Source organism: Coenobita brevimanus, chromosome 99 (genome assembly GCF_032717465.1).
Source record: "Coenobita brevimanus isolate Jiangsu-jjx chromosome 99, ASM3271746v2, whole genome shotgun sequence".
Classification (NCBI taxonomy): Eukaryota; Metazoa; Arthropoda; class Malacostraca; order Decapoda; family Coenobitidae; genus Coenobita; species Coenobita brevimanus.
Window position 1 is genome coordinate 18385561 of NC_137052.1, and position 19697 is coordinate 18405257.

The 19697-nt window shown below is 44.1% G+C and overlaps 1 protein-coding gene across 1 annotated transcript in view; it reads left to right on the forward strand.

Annotated features, from left to right (window-relative positions):
* The first annotated feature begins 1046 nt into the window (after positions 1–1046).
* The window catches only part of kon (chondroitin sulfate proteoglycan 4-like protein), a 149276-nt gene continuing 130625 nt past the window's right edge, over positions 1047–19697 (forward strand). Inside the window, exon 1 of the mRNA XM_080284005.1 lies at positions 1047–1083. Within this exon, the coding sequence (XP_080140131.1) occupies positions 1047–1083 (37 nt within the window). The remainder of the gene's footprint in view (positions 1084–19697) is intronic.

Genomic DNA, 19697 nt, shown 5'->3' on the forward strand with positions numbered 1-19697 from the left:
TGTGTGTGTGTGTGTGTGTGTGTGTGTGTGTGTGTGTGTGTGTGTGTGTGTTAGAGGTTTTTTCTCCAGATGTATAAAATCGTCTGCTAACTGGTGCCATAGCGGTAATAAGGACTAAACACTTGAATATGGGGTCATTAACAAAAATTATGAACAGTGACTAAAAGAAGAGGAAATAACTTGTCATCAAGAAAAAGGAAATTCTTGGTAATGCTAGGGACGAGAGGGGAGGGGAGGAGGGGAGGGAAGGAGAGGGGAGAGGGGAGGGGAGGAGAGTGGAGGGGAGGGTAGGAGAGGGGAGGGGAGGGGAGGGGAGGAGAGGAGGAAATGAGGGAGAGAGAGACAGAGGGAACCCGCCAACACAAAGGAATGAGAAGCAGACGACTTCATCACACCACACCACACTTCACCACACTTCACCACACCACACCACACCACACCAGCACAATCTATGTACACCATCATTTCACCACTATACCATCACCACACCACTACAGCACATCACCACCACACCACACACACTAGGACTGCATCACCACTACACTAACCTGCCATCTTCACCACATCACACACACCACCACACCATAAAATCTGGACACTACACCGCCAGACACTGTTATATAATCTGTACACCACATCCACACCACACATCACCTCCACATCACACATCACCCCTATACCACATCCATAATACTATCACCATCGCCACACCTTACAATACCATCTCACCACAACCAACACAACGACGCACCATCACTACCACACCACACACTAGCATCACACTCACATCACCAGCAAACCACCACCACACCACATCACTCCACTGTTCTTCATCACTACCCCACAAATCACTATAACACCCACACTGCCATACAGACATACACCACAACCACCACCACCACCATCATCCTTTTCACTTTCATCCATACCACCACAATCACCATGACCATCTGCATCACCACCACCACCATCACCATCACGACCATTATCACCACCACCACCCTCACCACCACTCTCACCATCATCACCACCAGCACTGTCCGGCAATGAGTGTGGTGGACAAGGACATCAAAGAGCTGACAGGTAAAGAAGAGGATATTGGCCAGCTGATGAGATCTTTACATTTCACTTCCCTGTTCACTGCAGGTAATATTAGTCTCTTCAGTTTCAGTTCATGACAGACACACCTGATTCTTACCTGATCCAAGCTATAACACAGTGATCTAAATTTTCTAACACATGACACCAACACTACCCTAACAATTACCTTTAAGATATTCCATGAGATTTTATAGCTGGATTTAGTCTAGTAATGTTGATGTACAGATTCGTTTGTACCAAGACTTTTAAGAAGATAAAGAGTTAATCGGTGAGGTTTCTTTGCCGGATAGGGGCCAGGCCTAGAAACGCCTTTGTCACTGAATTGCTGAGTTACTGAGGGATGGCCGATGCACGTCCGGTGGGCTTGCTGAACGCTGCACCACATCTGCAGCCGGAATCTGACTCACTTGTTTAACTTGTGTCTTTATAATCGTCCTTTGCAGCCCCCCAAGAATCCCCGGATCTATACAGTACCCAAAACACACACACACACACACACACACACACACACACACACACACACACACACACACACAGACACACACACACACACACACACACACACACACACACACACACACACACACACACACACACACACACACACACACACAATTAAATGAAAAAACCACGACCACCAGATAACAAATACGAATAGAATGCTTAGCCGGGCACCAGGAGTCACACAGTATCGTTATCGTGCCTCTTCTTCCCTCACTCCTCACCCTCCCACTTCTTCCCCACTCCTCACTCTGCCTCCTCTTCCCCCACTCCTCACTTTGCCTCCTCTTCCCCCACTCCTCACTCTACCTCATCCCCCACTCATCATCCTACCTCTTCTTCCCCCACTCCTCACTCTGCCTCCTCTTTCCCCACTCTTCATTCTGCCTCCTCTTCCTCCACTCCTCACTCTGCCTCTTCTTCCGCCACTCCTCACTCTGCCTCTTCTTCCCCCACTCCTCACTCTGCCTCTTCTTCCCCCACTCCTCACTCTGCCTCCTCATCCCCCACTCCTCACTCTGCCTCCTCTTCCTCCATTCCTCACCCTGCCTCGTCTTCCCCCCATCTCACCATCTCTTCACTCTCATGTATACAAGTTATATTTCAATTAACAAAGATGATATATTTTTTTTCCCGAGGGTCCGGCAAAAACTGTGTGGCTTTTCTAGTTTTAATTATAAGAGGCGTGGCATTGGTACGTGAAATAAATATGAAAAAAGCTGGTGACTAATAATTTGGTATAGAAATAATGTTATGTGCTGCGTCAGTGCGGCGAAGAGAGAGAAGCAGTGAGACAGGTGTAATTAGGAAGATGCAGGAATATGTGTGTGTGTGGGTGTGTGTGGGTGTGGGTATGTATGTATGTGTTGTAATTTCACTCTGTGTCCTTTCCGGTTTCTCCCCTTCTTGTGTGTGTGTGTGTGTGTGTGTGTGTGTGTGTGTGTGTGTGTGTGTGTGTGTGTGTGTGTGTGTAAGGGGGAGGCAAGGGTATGAGAGAGAGTGTCCATCACATAACATCGCTTCTTAACAAGGAAGAATCAAAGGGTTTTCGCCCCATCAGCTCCCCTTCTCTCTCTCTCTCTCTCTCTCTCTTCCGTCACTTACACTCAACACTGTTCTTCTCAACACTTTCCCTGCCTGTCTTTCCCATTACGGTGGGCACGCAGCACCCGTCCGTCTACACATCCTCTCATCCCATGTCTCCATCTCCTAAGACAAAAGTTAACCAGTGCTCTCAGCTCTTTATATGTTACTGATCAACTCTTCATTCCTCATCACTCTGCCTTTCTCCCTGTCCACGACCTCCAGTCTTTCAAACGCAGTGTGTCCGGAGATGCTGATTCGTCATGAGCTGGGTATTTGAATTTCTCTCTCTCTCTCTCTCTCTCTCTCTCTCTCTCTCTCTCTCTCTCTCTCATAATTATTTCTTGTCGGTTTGTGATAATTATTTCTTGTCGGTCTATGGAAATTATTCATGGTAGTTTTTCTCTCTAATGGTCGGGATAATTCTAGTACTCTAAGCCCATTTAACGCTGTATGATTGTATTTAACTGCGCCCATGTCGTATAAGCCATAAAGTGTTATTAATATTTGTCTTCACTCCCCCTCTCATGGCTGGGGAAGGGATGTAAGAACTGCTTCACCTGCTGTACTTTCTATGTTCTTTATTAAGGACATCAGCAAGTTCGGCCCGACTTGGATCCTCTTAACCCCTTCAATGTACTGGTGTCCTAAATTATTCTTAGTACCTCGAGACGGCTGTATATGCGTTAGGAAGACCCTCAGTTAGTGTAGAGGTTAAAAAAAAAAAAAAAGTGTATTCAACTCCATCTCATCGAAAAGTGTGTGCCATGCTAAATAGAATCCTCAGGAGATGGGAATAAAATGAAAACAAGAAGCGGTGCCAAGGCACGGTAAACCCGTCCCCGGCAGTCATTTTAGTGCTAACGTATAAACACAACAGGATATCTAATCAAAGATGTCACATATCCAATTTGGAGTGAATAGGGTGAAAATTGACGATTTTATGCCCATTTGAAATTTTAAGCCGACCCACCTGTCATTGACCCACCTACCGCCAACTGGGGGGTGACCCCTCTGATATAATGGGGCATGTTATAGGATGCAGATTTGAAAGATGCATCTTTAGGTTTTGGTTTCATGTCGATATGACGAATTTGGAAGGAGTTATGGCGAAAAAACGATTTTTTTTTTTTTCATTTTTTTGGGTCTACAGCCTGGGCCTTGGCCCAATTTGGCCCCAAATTGAATCATGTAATCAGAAGGTCATAGCCCATCATCCCTGTAATTTTAGTTAAAATCGCACCAGTAGTTTTCGCGTAAAGTTGTGTATAGGAAGCTTGACACCTTTCCCCAAGTTACTTTCTGTATTTACACCTTACTGTCCCCACCTGTTTTACATAAGCAATTTACTTTCTTTATTACACCTTACCGTCCTCACCTGTGTTACATAAATCCTTCCAGTGCCACCGCACCCTTCATAAATAACGTACAAAAGGATATTGACCAGCCGTATCCAAAAATAAGTCGTTAAGGAAGAGATGTTAGGGAGCTTTCTTAGATACTCTTTTTCTTTTCTTTTTTTTTTTTATCTCCAGACGATTTTACTCAGCTGAGGGAGACACTTTTTCCATCCAGGTCCCTAAATTTGGTGAAAAAATCGTCGGAAACAACAGGAAAATTGAAAAGAATGATGCATCTCCGGATTGAAGGGGTTAAGGTGTATTATGCAAAATAAATCGTTAAGAAAGAGGTGTTACGAAGCCTCCTATGCAAAAATAAATAAATTAATAAAAAAAAAAAATGAAAAAAAAAAAAAAGTGCCATAGTACTGAAGGGGTTAAGGTGTAATATGGAAAGAAATCGCTTAGAAAGAGGTGTTACGAAGCCTCCTGTAAAAAAAAAAATATATATATATATAATAAATAATAAATGCGCCGTGGTATTTAAGATGTTAAGGCGTAATATGCAAAAGAAATCGCTAAGGAAGAGATGTTACGGAGCCTCCTATGCAATAATAAATCAGTAAAAAATAAAATGAATAAGTAAATAAAAAATGCGTCGTAGTATTTATAGGGTTAAGATGTACCGTAGTAAGCAAAATAAATCGCTAAGGAAGAGGTGCTAAGATACGGGCCCAATCCGCTGCTCACGTACTTCCTAGGAAAAAGAAAAATAGCGATATTCTTCCGTGTCACTGAATATTCATGCGATTTTAAAGTGTGAGTTTTGTTGCTGTGATGCCAGAGAGCGAGAGGGAGGGGGAGACCGAGGATGAGGTGGAGAGATAGCTTGAAGGGGGACAACGGGGATGAGGTGGAACATGTTAGGCCAAAGGGTGGAACGTGGGCCTTTTTTTTGGGGGGGAGGGGGAGGTGAAGTTTGGAAGTATTGGCAGATGGCGGTTCAGGGCAAAATCTGACAAGAAACCTGGAGAGAGAGAGAGAGAGAGAGATGGAGAGAGAGAGAGAGAGAGAGAGAGAGAGATGGAGAGAGAGAGAGAGAGTAAAACCACGTGATTGACTGCCTCTGACTTTACGGAGACACGAGACCATCAGTGACCAGAATACATTAAAAGCAGAAGGTTTGTGAAGGGAGAGACCCAGTGTGTATATGTGTACAGAACGAACACTCTTGGTTGTGTGTTCTAAATTCCATCTGATGCAGGGAGGACTGTGCAGTAGCCGAATTTCACCAACACATTTATCAGTGCCATCTAGAAGGGTGAGCCATATGATATTAGGTCACTTCCACAATTACTGGGTCCTAAAAAAAAAAAAAAAAAAAAGAGATATAATACACACAGTGGGTGTTAGTGCAGAATTGGTGACATATACAGTTAGGGTGGTCCATACGTTATTAGGTCACTTCCACAACTACTGGGTCCTGAAAAAAAGAGATATAATACAGACAGTGGTCGTTAGTGCCAAAGTGGTGACACGTACAGGTAGGGTAAGTAGTGCTATTTGTTCCTTGCACATCTCCAAAAATATGGTAGTGAAATGTAATAATGTTCAGGGGAATGAGTCCAGCCATCCCCAAAAGAATGGATTTTGATTTTTGACTCTCCTTTGATTCTTTTCCTGGAATGAGCAACTTCTGCAATATCCAGACTTTTGCTCTCTGTTCCTTGCCTAAAAAATAAAAGACCTGAACAGCAGAGGTCATTGCTTGTGGTAGTTTGGGAAGCGACTGAGTTTGTGTTGGTGTTTTTGTAGTGATGGTGGTGGTGTTTAGGAAGCGACTGAGTTTGTGTTGGCATATTTGTTGTGATGGTGGTGTTATTGCCTAGTGTGTTGAAAACTGGTGGGAATGACGGTAATAATGGGGAATTAACTCGTCTGCTTCTACACCGTCATTTTTACAACTACCAGACGATTTTATTCATCTTTGGACTCACATACTGAGGTGTTAATGACGGCTGTATGTAACTCGTTCGGTACAGAAAATATCCCCATAGGTAAGTAATATCTGGTGTGGCAAGAATATTATGTAACAGACGTCAAAGTAGTTAAATCTGTTCATCTATTGCCAGACGCCTTAATCCCGTTAGGAGTGATCACAAACAAATCGCCTCCATGTCGCCCCTGTCCCCCGCCATTTCACTGCCTTGCTCCCAGCTCACACCCCCTTCTCTTATACACCTGTCCACTCCATCCCTCCATCTAAGTAGTAGTTAAATACGATAAAACTGGCTCTACTGTTGTTGTTAGATGTTACACTCACATACTGATACTAGTGTGAAGATCTGACAGTTTTGGCCCGACTTGGATCCTCTACAGCCAGTCACACTTAACCCATTGTACCTTCACACTAAATCCAGTTTCAGAATGTGGGAATATATTTACCTTTAGGATTATTTACGTCACTCTGAACTCCATCCAGTGTTGGTAAAAATTGTTGGTAGACACTGACAACAGGTGGAAAATTAGGACACTGACAACAGGTGGAAAATTAAGACACTGACAACAGGTGGAAAATCAAGACACTGACAACAGGTGGAAAATTAGGACACTGACAACAGGTGGAAAATTGTTTATCACTTTCTTGTTTATTGAGTCTATTTCTGTGGCGTCTCTTACGTTGTATTTTCGCCTCCTGTACACAGTTTTAATAATCTTAGGGTAATCTTAGGAGACATTTCAAGACTCGGAAGGTTAGATATAAAGATAATTCATACAAGGGAGGAGGGAGTCTCGTAAAATTAATGTAATACTCTGACAGGAAAAAAATGAAAATGAAAAGAAAAGTAGTCCTGGGGCTGAATGGGATAGTAACTTCTCAGCCTCGTTTTATTAGGAATTAGGTTAGGTAATACCCATGCATGAAGGATTAGGTGGGGGCGGGTCACTTCCCCCTGGATGGAAAGTGGTAAGTGTGGGTTCTGTGGATTCCTTGTCATTCAGGACTCACAAAACACAGTGTAAATGTGTATAGTAAAGCGTCTAGTCCATTTCAGGCGTATGCAAGCCGGCCGCTACAATATATACATTGATATAAACTTCAGAGCCTTGTTGTAGCAGGTCCGACGGTTCTGGTGTTGGTAATCAGCAGGTAAAAGGTGTGACGTGTTCATAGGTGCAGACAGGTGTGTGTTGATGATGGTGTGGTGGAGGTGACGCTGCGATGTTTTGGTGTGGATATGGACGTGGGTGTGGGTGTGGGTGTATAGGTGTGTGGATGTGGATGGTGGTGACAGATGGAAATATTGATATATATAAGAAGAAGTTAATTTTATACGAACTCAGAGGTGGAAACAACTGTGTGATGATAATAGTATGGTGAAATTGACGCTGTGGTGAGATGATAGTGGTGTGTGTGTGGGTGTGGAGTGAGTGTAGGTGTGTGTGTGTGAGCGTGAGTGGTGGTGACAGCTGGGCCTGACTGGCAGTGGGAGTGAATTATATAGAGACACAGAAATGTTACAGAGAATGATACAGAAACAACACAGAGGTATGGCAGTGACAGCAGCAGTGTAAATTGTAGAAGGTAAACACGATGATGATATTGTGCAGTGTAAAGGAAGCATGATACGAGTGATAGAGGTAGAGAGAATGATACAAGGCTTGGTAACACAGAATTATACCAGTGAGTGATGGTGTTACTTATATATACACAGCAGCGGTATAGAAAATGATATAGAGGTAACGCAGAAAGATACCAGTGAGAGTGACAGTGTTTATAATATATATATTCAGAGTTAATCTCGTTATAGCTCAGTGGTAGAAAAAGACAATACTACGACTCTACATTCATTCCACAGCACTTCTTCGTGACGAGCACCATATTCTCTTCTCTCGTTATAGTTCAGTGATAGAAAAAGACAATCCCACGTCTCTACATTCATTCCATTGCACTTCTTCGTGACTATCATCATATTCTAATGTTAATCTCTTGTTAAAACGTAGCATTTAGGATGACGAGAGGGCAATTTTAGGTCAAGTTACAGTGGAAAAAAAAAAAGTATATTGACAGTGACACTGCCCAAGGGATTGTGATTTTGAAATATGCAACAGCGATGTGGAGTGCAACCGTGATGTGCAGTGCTACGGCTGCAACTCTGAGTTTATCCTAGTTTGCATGTTAATTCTATACGTTTTTTCCTCTCTCTCTCTCTCTCTCTCTCTCTCTCTCTCTCTCTCTCATAACGATATACTGAATGTGTAGCTTTTTTTAAATTAAAGTGATGAATTTCCTGATTGGAATGCGTATGATAAAAAGAATGAAGGCTGGATTGGTGCCTCTCCTGCCCAGCCCTGTCGTGCCATCATCATCATCATCATCACTGTAACCATCATCATTATCATCGTCATCATCATCACTGTAACCATCGTAATCATGATCATGATCATCATCATCATCATCATCACTGTAATTGTCGTCATCACGCTCTTCATCACCACTGTAACCATCATCATCACCAGTGTTATCACATATGTATCACCATCAACACCATCATCATCACTGTCGGTATTACCAACGCCATCATCATCATCATCATCATCATCATCATCATTATCCCAGAGCCTTTGTTCAGATAGAGTGAAATCCTTAAGCACGTTTTCTGTAATAATGTTGAGACGCGAATCAGAGAAGAAAGGAAGTCGCAGGCACAGTTCCCTTTCCCTCAAGAGGTATGCACTCCGGGAAGCAGCTTTGTGTAGGAGATAGTGTATTGGGTGTATTGTATATTGGAGAGAGAGAGAGAGAGAGAGAGAGAGAGAGAGAGAGAGAGACTAGAAACAGACTTCGCAATAAGAGAGAAAAGTAAAAATGTGCGTGTGTGTGTGTGTGAGAGAGAGAGAGAGAGAGAGAGAGAGAGAGAGAGAGAGAGAGAGAGAGAGAGAGAGAGAGCAATGAATATCGGATGTGGTGAACTCCCCGGAACAAAAACCCGGGTCCGGACAGAGGAAAGAGATGGAGGCGTGTGTGTGTGTGTGTGTGTGTGTGTGTGTGTGTGTGTGTGTGAGAGAGAGAGAGAGAGGGGGAGGTATTTTGAGAGTGGGGGAGGGTTGGTGCTGAGAGGGAGTGTGAGGGATAGAGACTGTGTAATTCACCGGGTCAGTCAGGATCACTTGATGGTCGTGATCGTCAGCTTTTACCCTCCCGGAAGGGAGCTGAGAGCTCATATAGTCCGATCTAAGGGCAAGGCTGTGACCTTCACACACGCACACACCCGTCCCCTTGCTCAAGGGGGACAGTAACCACCCACTTCGTCAGTGAAACTTTTCGCAACCTGAGCGAGGCGCGAACTCCCGTCTACCAGATGGCAAGCGAGAACGCTACCACTGAGCCAGCGAGCGGTATGTGTGTGTGTGTGTGTGTGTGTGTGTGTGTGTGTGTGTGTGTGTGTGTGTGTGTGTGTGTCCCTAGCCAAGCCCAAGCCAGTGCATTTCATCTGGATCCAGTCAAAGCCACCACGCAGGGCTTTTTGTGGCGTTCTTTGCCGCTACACAACAAACATGTACTCACGGTGTACTACGCGTGGCAGCAGTACAGTACTACACAATATTACATGTGTGAATAGAGCTTTGTGTGAGAGGCCTCTGAATGGGATAGTCTCTCTCTCTCTCTCTCTCTCTCTCTCTCTCTCTCTCTCGAATAAAGCCTTGTGTGAGAGACCTATGAATGGGATAGTCTCTCTCTCTCTCTCTCTCTTTCTCTCTCTCGAATAAAGCCTTGTGTGAGAGACCTATGAATGGGATAGTCTCTCTCTCTCTCTCTCTCTCTCTCTCTCTCTCTCTCTCTCTCTCTCTCTCACACACACACACACACACACACACACACACACACACACACACACACACACACACACACACACTCTCTCTCTCTCGAATAAAGCTTTGTGTGAGAGGCCTATGAATGGGATAGTTTCTCTCTCTCTCTCTCTCTCTCTCTCTCGCACACACACACACACACACACACACACACACACACACACACACACACACACACACACACACACACACACACACACACACACACAATGACATAAGCTATACAGAATAATCGATAGCTGATCCCGAAGGTTGGAGGCCCCCGAGAGAGAGAGAGAGAGAGAGAGAGAGAGAGAGAGAGAGAGAGAGGAAGAGAGCGATGGGGGGGGGGGTGGAGGATAAGGCGCCTAGTTAAAAGAGTTTGGTAACATCATCATGGACCCAACAAGGAAGGAAAGACTCGCAACACGAATTTTCGGATAAAAGGAAGACTTAAGATCAAAAGACGGATAATGGCCATGGCAGGGCACGGTACCTCATCCTTTTCACTGTTACGAGGCATTTTTTTTATCACAGTAGATGGCAGTGCACATTACCCCATTCTTTTCACTGTAACGAAGCTTTTTTTTTATCACTGTAGATGGCAGTGCACAGTACCCCATCTTTTTCACTGTAACAAGCTTTTTTTAACAACTGTAGCTATGGTAGTGCACGTTACCCCATCTTTTTTCACTGTAACTAGGCTTTTTTTTTTTTATCACTGTAGCGATGGTAGTGCACATTACCTCATCCTTTTTCACTGTAACTAGGCTTTTTTTTTATCACTGTAGATGGCAGTGCACAGTACCCCATTCTCTTCACTGTGACAAGCCTTTTTCTTATCACTGTACCGAGGGCAGTGCACAGTACCTCAACCCTTTCACTGCCACGAGACCTTGATCACTGACTACTGTGCCGTAAAAAGATAAGCGAGTCTTCAGCTTTACTATGGTGTCCAAAAATGAGTGTCCTGTTATAGTCTGTGTCTGATGTCCCCCGTTCGAGAAGTCTCCCCAAAGCTGAATAAAATCGTCTGGACAGTGACGTCGCCCGTGACCTTTGACCTCTGCCTGTGACCGTGACCTTTGAGTGACGTGCAGCAAAATCGCGTTACTTCTCTATCCCCAAACGCAATATATATGTCATTTTGTATTTATTTGTAATTGGTGAAACTCGTGATAGAAGTGTGTTTGGCTACTTTTACTACTACTACCACTACTACTACTACTACTACAACTACCACCACAGTCCTGAATGCCTCTATAACATGGCATGCAGGCTAAAGATATAGATTGTAATGATCACGACCGTTCCATAAATTCCTGTCAGTATAGGGGGCTTGCTTACACCTGACCCTCACAATACGAATAATACATCCCACAGAGCATCAGGAGAGGTAGGATGAGTGTCTGAGAGAAGGGTGTTTGGGGAAAGGAAAGACCACGAGGCAGGTAGAAATGTGTGGGATTTAGTCGTATTGCTAGTGGTTTTGTTGACACCGTGACATCTTACCCTTTAGTGATTTATTCTGCTTGTCACATCCACTCTGATTTAACCAACACAAACTCAAGGAAGTAGTGGCCAGTGAGTGTGAATGTAACCCAGCCCAACCCACCCCAACCCAACCCAACCCACCCCACCCTACCCTACCCCATCCCATCCCATCCCATCCCAACCCAGCCTAACTTAACATAACCTAGCCAAACCAAACCAAACCAACCCAAACCCAACCCAACCCAACCCAGCCCAGCCCAACTCAACCCAACCCAACCCAACCCAACCCAACCCAACCTAACCCATCCCATCCCATCCCATCCCATCCCAACCCAACCCAACTCAACCCAACCCAACCCAACCCAACCCAACTCAACCCAACCCAACCCAACCTAACCCATCCCATCCCATCCCAACCCAACCCAACTCAACCCAACCCAACCCAACCCAACCCAACCTAACCCAACCCAACCTAACCCAACCCAACCCAACCCAACCCAACCCAACCTAACCCAACCCAACCCAACCCAACCTAACCCATCCCATCCCATCCCATCCCAACCCAACTCAACCCAACCCAACTCAACCCAACCCAACCTAACCTAACCTAACCCAACCCAACCTAACCCAACCCAACCCAACCTAACCCAACCCAACCCAACCCAACCTAACCCAACCCAACCCAACCCAACCCAACCTAACCCAACCCAACCCAACCCAACCTAACCCAACCCTACCCAACCCAACCCAACCCAACCCAACCCAACCTAACCCAACCCAACCCAACCCTAGCCGGCCTAACCTAACCTAACCTAAACTAACCTAACCTAACCTATCCCAGCCCAGCCCAGCCCAGTCCACCCCACCCCACTCAGAACTACCGTAACCCAGGCTAACTTAGCTTAAACTAACTTAACCCACCCAAATTGTGTGTGCGTAGCGGTGGTCATTGAGTGCGTGGGTGGATATTTTGGTACAGTATTAAAGGTGAGTGAGAGCGACTGTGTGTGTGTGTGTGTGTGTGTGTGTGTGTGTGTGTGTGTGTGTGTGTGTGTGTGTCGGTGAGGAGGGAGGTATGGGAGTGAGGTTTGGGCAGGGGGGTGAGATGTGGGGGAGGATGAGTTGGAGAGGGGCGAGGGGTTGGGGGGTGAGATACTGGGGTGGGGGCATTGAGAGGTGCGGTGGGGGGGTGGGGGGTGCTGTTGGGGACGAGGGTTGAAGTGGTGGGGGGTCGGTGAGGTGAGAGGGTGGGGGGTATGGTGAAGTGTGTGTGTGTGGGGAGGAAATGGGGTTGGTTAGGCGGGTGTGGGGGTGTCGGTGGGGTTGTGGGGTGGGAGAGGTGATGTGTTGGGGGCAGGTGGGACTCATGGATGGGTTTATGTGTTGGTTTTGGTTAATGGAGGGGGTCGGGGCGGGGGATGAGCCAACACTGCCTGAATTACTCTATTTCCTCTCTTACATTGCCTCCCATCCCTCTCTCTCTCTCTCTCTCTCTCTCTCTCTCACACACACACACACACACACACACACACACACACACACACACACACACACACACACACACACACACACACACACACACACTCGCTGGTGCAGTGGTAACGTTCTCGCTTGCCATCTGGTAGACGGGAGTTCGCGCCTCGCTCAGGTTGCGAAAAGTTTCGCTGGCGAAGTGGGTGGTTACTGTCCCCCTTGAGCAAGGGGACGGGTGTGTGGGTGTGTGAAGGTCACAGCCTTGCCCTTAGATCGGACTATATGAGCTCTCAGCTCCCTTCCGGGAGGGTAAAATGCTGACGATCACGACCATCAAGTGATCCTGACCGACCCGGTGAATTACACACACAGTAATATCGCCACACTGTACAGCCCACCACAGTATTATCGCTACATTGTACAACCCAGCACAATATTATCGCTACACTGTACAGCCCAGCACAGTAATATCGCCACACTGTACAATCCAGCACAGTATTATCGCTACACTGTACAGGCCAGCACAGTAATATCGCTACACTGTACAATCCAGCACAGTAATATCGCTACACTGTACAGGCCAGCACAGTAATATCGCCACACTGTACAATCCAGCACAGTAATATCGCTACACTGTACAGGCCAGCACAGTAATATCGCTACACTGTACAGGCCAGCACAGTATTATCGCTACACTGTACAGGCCAGCACAGTATTATCGCTACACTGTACAGGCCAGCACAGTATTATCGCTACACTGTACAGGCCAGCACAGTAATATCGCTACACTGTACAGGCCAGCACAGTAATATCGCCACACTGTACAGGCCAGCACAGTAATATCGCTACACTGTACAGGCCAGCACAGTAATATCGCTACACTGTACAGGCCAGCACAGTAATATCGCTACACTGTACAGGCCAGCACAGTATTATCGCTACACTGTACAGGCCAGCACAGTATTATCGCTACACTGTACAGGCCAGCACAGTATTATCGCTACACTGTACAGGCCAGCACAGTAATATCGCTACACTGTACAGGCCAGCACAGTATTATCGCTACACTGTACAGGCCAGCACAGTAATATCGCTACACTGTACAGGCCAGCACAGTATTATCGCTACACTGTACAGGCCAGCACAGTAATATCGCTACACTGTACAGGCCAGCACAGTATTATCGCTACACTGTACAGGCCAGCACAGTAACATTGCCACATTCTTTAGTCCAAGAATTATGGAACTCTAATTTAATATATTGGAAAGGTAATTGGGCATCGAAGGTAACATCATTTGAAAGTAATCGCTCACTGTCACGTTACTGATGGGAATGAAATAGATCGTTACTTATGTCTTCGTGTGTACAGTTGGCAACGTATGGCGAAAAATGTTCATATATGTAAATCAGAGTACACTACATACTGGAGGTGAAATTCGGGATTGTGAAAAAAGTGTAAATTGTGAAGGATAGTGCAAATTGTGAAGGTGAAGCCTGTGTGTATCAGGACCGGTGTGTCGGTGATGGATTGGGAACACAAGAAACTGGAGGAGGGTAAAGTAATATTGATTATTGTAATGTAATATTGGTAATTGTAAAGCAATATTGTTAACTGTAAAGTAATATTGATAATTGTAAAGTAATATTAATAATTGTAGAGTAATATAGGTACTTGTTAATCTGAGTCGTTCGTAGCTCAGTGTTGCCCGGGCCTCAAACTGTACTGGCGATGGTCTTACTCAGGCACCAAGTCAGACCCTTCGAGCGAGAGGGAAGCCTTGCCAGTGGACGTTTAATTGAAGCCCAGAGAGGTTTGGCTGGACGACACCTTGACTACACCTTAATTATGGCTACCTCCAGGCCTGCAACCTCACCTGCGTGGGTGAGATGTATAGCCACACGGGTCGATAGATAGAACGGCAGAGTTGATACATACTGCCTCACGGAGCGACAAACATAGCAATATTTATTTTTGTTTATTTGTGTGTGTGTGTGTGTGTGTGTGTGTGTGTGTGTGTGTGTGTGTGTGTGTGAGAGAGAGAGAGAGAGAGAGAGAGAGAGAGAGAGAGAGAGAGAGAGAGGGAGAGAGATGTAGATGTATGGCTGTTATATGCAACTGCACATGTCAATTAAGGTAACCGAATGAACTGGATGAGTGACACATGTTGGTGGTGGTGGTGGTGGTGCTGGGTTGTGGTGGTGGTGGAGGTGGTGGTGGAGTGGTGGTGGGTTGTGGTGGTGGTGGTGGGTGGTGGTGGAGGCAGTCAGGCAGTAAAGGAGTGGACTAGCGATGGTAAAACTGCAAGATTGATTGGGTGGGACAGGGAGCAGTTTGGCGTTTTAGTTTTCAGAGTTTTAACTACTAATACCATTACACCAAATTTAGAGTGTTGCAAGTGTGAGTGACATGCTGTTATCAATCAAGCGGTGGTATGTGATGGTATGTGAGAGGGTAAAGATGTGTAGAAGAGAAGGGTACTCAGCACAGTTAAAAATTATGATCCATGGCTCATAGCATCAAGGGGCTGCCTGTACCCTTTATAAGTTCCTTGTCACCTTTTTTTTTATGCAAGGAAGAAAGAACCAAAGGCCAAAAGTCCGCAAGATTGTTCCCTCTAAAAACGAAAAAGGAAAAAGAAAAACACGGTAATAGAGAGCCAGAATCAAGATCAAGTACAACTCCAAAATCATACAGCCAAGCCAAGTACAGTCTAAACAAGCATGGTACGCTGTTTTCTTCACCTCCTTGTCATCTAAAAACTTTCACCTTCAGTATCATGCACTACACTCTGTCTATATTAACTTGGCCTAAAACTGTCACCTCTTCATCTTAAATTCTGAGGTGTACCAAAGAATTTAAACTTCAGTACAGTGCTAGTCAACAAAAAGTGATATGGAAAGTATATAGAGCTTTGTAGTGCTTTATTCACCCAATGAGTTGTAATAGGAGGTCTTAATGTATTGCTAGTCACGAAGAAGCGCCGTGGAAAGGACGTAGAGCTATGGAATGACGTAAATATCCGCCAAGGTAGAAAAAATAACACGTAACATTTCTTTAAGTCCTGTTTTGGGTAATAAATTCAAGCTGGAAGGACACATTGCATATCATCGCCTTCCATAAAACTAGAAACGAAAATAAAACATAAATCCATCTTTCTAAATTACAATACACTATCGGAACAACAAATGCATAAATCTGCGGCTCATATTTTACACCATTGGCCCTGGTATGATGCCTGATATACGAACTGTGTGATATAGCCATTTTGTATAACCAGCGTGATGCATTGGCGATACTACGGTACACCTGCCTACATCAGAAGGTAAAGCCTAATTAAATATACCTGTATGTTGATTAACCGTGTACGGTTTTATTACATACATACCTACATACATACATATATAGACATACATACATACATATATACATACATACATACGTACATTTATAGATACATACTTACATACCAACATACATACATTTAAAGATATATAGATAGATAGATAGATAGATAGATACATACATACATACATACATACAGCAAGTCCATCAAGGTAGGTTAACATTGGTAATTTGGAAATTGAAATAAGAGGCAAATAACGTCATGATTTAACCCTTTCACGAATGGGACAGCTCTAGTATTATCCCTGCTGACCTCGGGCGATTCTGTGCAGCCAGTAGTCAGCACTGGAGTCTGAGAGTTTTAATAGGGTCACTCAGCATCTCTCATGAGCCAGACAACTCTAGTATTCTTTCTCCATGTTTGTGTGTTATAAGAATGAGAATGCTGGTAAAATCTATCTATCTATCTATTGTTACATAGCCTATGATTTCATCATCCTTTGTGTAATTTTTAACGTACATTATGCTGCATGTTTGATCACGAGCGTGTTCTGCCTCAGTCCCCCCCTTCTACCATTATAGTAGAGTAAGTCGTTCTTTCTGTTGTTCAGAGCGGGATTGTCAACTCTTTGTCCCCATGGCTTCATTTGCGCGTCCTTCTTACAAGTTGTATCAAGCTCTGCCGGCCCCTATATAATGCGCTCAGTCTCTACATTAATTGCCACTTAGATCTGCTCCTCATTTTGTTCACATCTCTGTCCTCCCTTGTACAGTTATTATTGTGAGTGCTCAGGAAGTCTCCAACCATCTAGCAGCTGTGTAATTTGAGTATAACTGTTGTTGCATTTTTTCTTGTACTGTGTAGCGTAAGGTTAATTCTTAGGCCTAGTAAGGTTTTTGTAATTTATGTAGGATTCATTTTGTCAGCCAGTTTTAATAATATTTTGTATCTGTAATAATTTATCTTGCATTAACTGAGCATTACCCAGTGTATTTTCATTTTATCAGGGCTGACTTAGATAAATTTACTCATGCTAATTTTGTGTTAATAGAGGCTATTGCAGTTAACCATATATTTAACCTGTTTTTTGGCCATTACATTATCCTTATGAGTCCTGAATGTTTTGTTGTTAGTTTGAGCATTAAACTTTAACTTGTAATTTTACCTAACTCTTTTGTTTTGAACCTGGAACTTTACGGGACAGTAGTGATTTTTAGTATTCTCACTTAAAGTGTACATTATCTTTCGCTGTTCCGTAACACTATCTATCTGTCAGTTGTCAGACGCCGTAATCCTGTAAGGGGTGGCCACAAACAAATCGCCTCCATGTCGGCCTCTCTCCTGCCATTTCGCTGCCCTTCCCCCAGCTCATACCCCCCTTTCTCATATAGGCCTACCTCTCCACTCCATCCCTCCACCCCATCCCCGGCCTCCCCCTCCATCTCACCCACATACACTCTCCTTGTTAGTCTCTCATCATAAACTCACCTCTTGGTTTCCTCAGTAATTTGTCTTATCAGCTTCCATTTTCTTTTTTTTTCTTTTTTTTTTCTTTTTTTAGCGACATGCTCTCGGGAAAAAAATAATTACCTTTCCAATTCCGTGTGAAGAAATTTTAAAGGGAACGAAATGCAGTGAAAACTCCGTCCTTTATTTATGTGTTTCATAATGCTTCGATTTTTCCGCCATATATTCGTCAGACTTTGGGAATATACCGGTACTCTCTCTCTCTCTCTCTCTCTCTCTCTCTCTCTCTCTCTCTCTTTCTCTCTCTCTGTCTATGTACCGGTATGTATTTATGTGTGTGTGTGTGTGTGTGTGTGTGTGTGTGTGTGTTTCATGAATAACACATACATAACCTAAACATACAATAGAAATGAATAACAGAACCTTGCTTAAAAAAATAAAAGAATAAATAAATAAAACATGTGATATAAGAGACTCATATAAACTTGGCTCAATTCTCTACACATCACCTGGCGAGTGAATTTGAACACTATCTATCTATCTATCTATTGCCAGACGCCTCAGTCCGGTAAGGGGTGACCACAAACAAATCGCCTCCATGTCGCCCTGTCCCCCGCCATTTCACTACCCTTCTCCCTTCTCAATTTCAACACCTACTCTATTAATTATTTCACTTGTTTTGTGGCCATGGAGAAGGGGAGTGCATGCAGGTAGTTAATTACACACCTGTCCTTAATTACACACCTGCTCACTGAGGAAGAGGTGAAGGTAGAGTATATGATTTCATTTTAACTCTCTCATGCTCGGGAGAACTCTAGTATGTTGTTAAAGATGATGTTTGCTGGGGCTGAGAGTGTAGATATAGTTTAAGGATGTATATACCGGTGCTCTTCACACACGCGCGTGCACACACATACAGTAAACACACACACACACACACACACACACACATACAGTAAACACACACACACACACACACACACACACACACACACACACACACACACAGATTCATCCATCGTTCAATCCGTCCATCCATCCGTCCATCCATCCACACACACACACACACACACACACACACACACACACACACACACACACACACACACACACACACACACACACACACACACACACACACACACACACACACACACACACACTGAGGGGAGAAGTAAATCAATCAACAAATCCTTCAGTTTATCCTGTGAATTAACCCATCTTGTACACCACCAAAACAAAACACAGGAATGGATGTAATACTGAATGATGGTTTAGTAGTGCACGTGAGAGGGATATTGAGGCGGTACGTAAATTAAACAAATAAAATAGTGTTTGGAACTAATCTTGTGTCTGGTATGAGTTTTTGGGTTTACACGGAGCGTTTTTATTTTTAGCAGAAGATAAAGAGAGGACGGGAAAAGCAAATGAATACAGAAATAATCCATACACCAGATTACAGGTGTTTAGTTGGGAGGGATTAGAGTCAAATGATACAAAAAGACAAAAGATAAACAGCTGTATTCCTGTACCCCTGACATTACGGATAAGGATATTGTTGTCAGGAAGTAGAAGTGATAAAAGTGTACCTTATCTTTAAAATAAATGATCAGAGGCACACATGGATAGACTCTACAGTAATCTCTTCAGTATTCATGGAGTCTTTAAAGTTGATGTTGTTTTTATATGGTGAAAATATGGAGTGGAGAGGTATATGAGAGAGGAGGATGTGAGCTGGGAGCAGGGCAGTGAAATGGCGGGGGACAGCGACATGGAGGCGATTTGTTTGTGGCCACCCCTTACGGGATTAAGGCGTCTGGCAATAGATAGGTAGATAGATAGAAAATATGTCCCACCAGTCCAAATATTATCTTTTTATCGCGACTCCCTCCTCCGATAAGATATACAGACATGTGGAAGGAAGTGTACTGTTAATTAAATTTGCAGATCAATAGATATATAAATAGAAAGGTAGATATAATATGGCCGATAGCTATACAGTCTTCGAAAATAAAATCCAAATGTCAGTTCCAAAAAGGG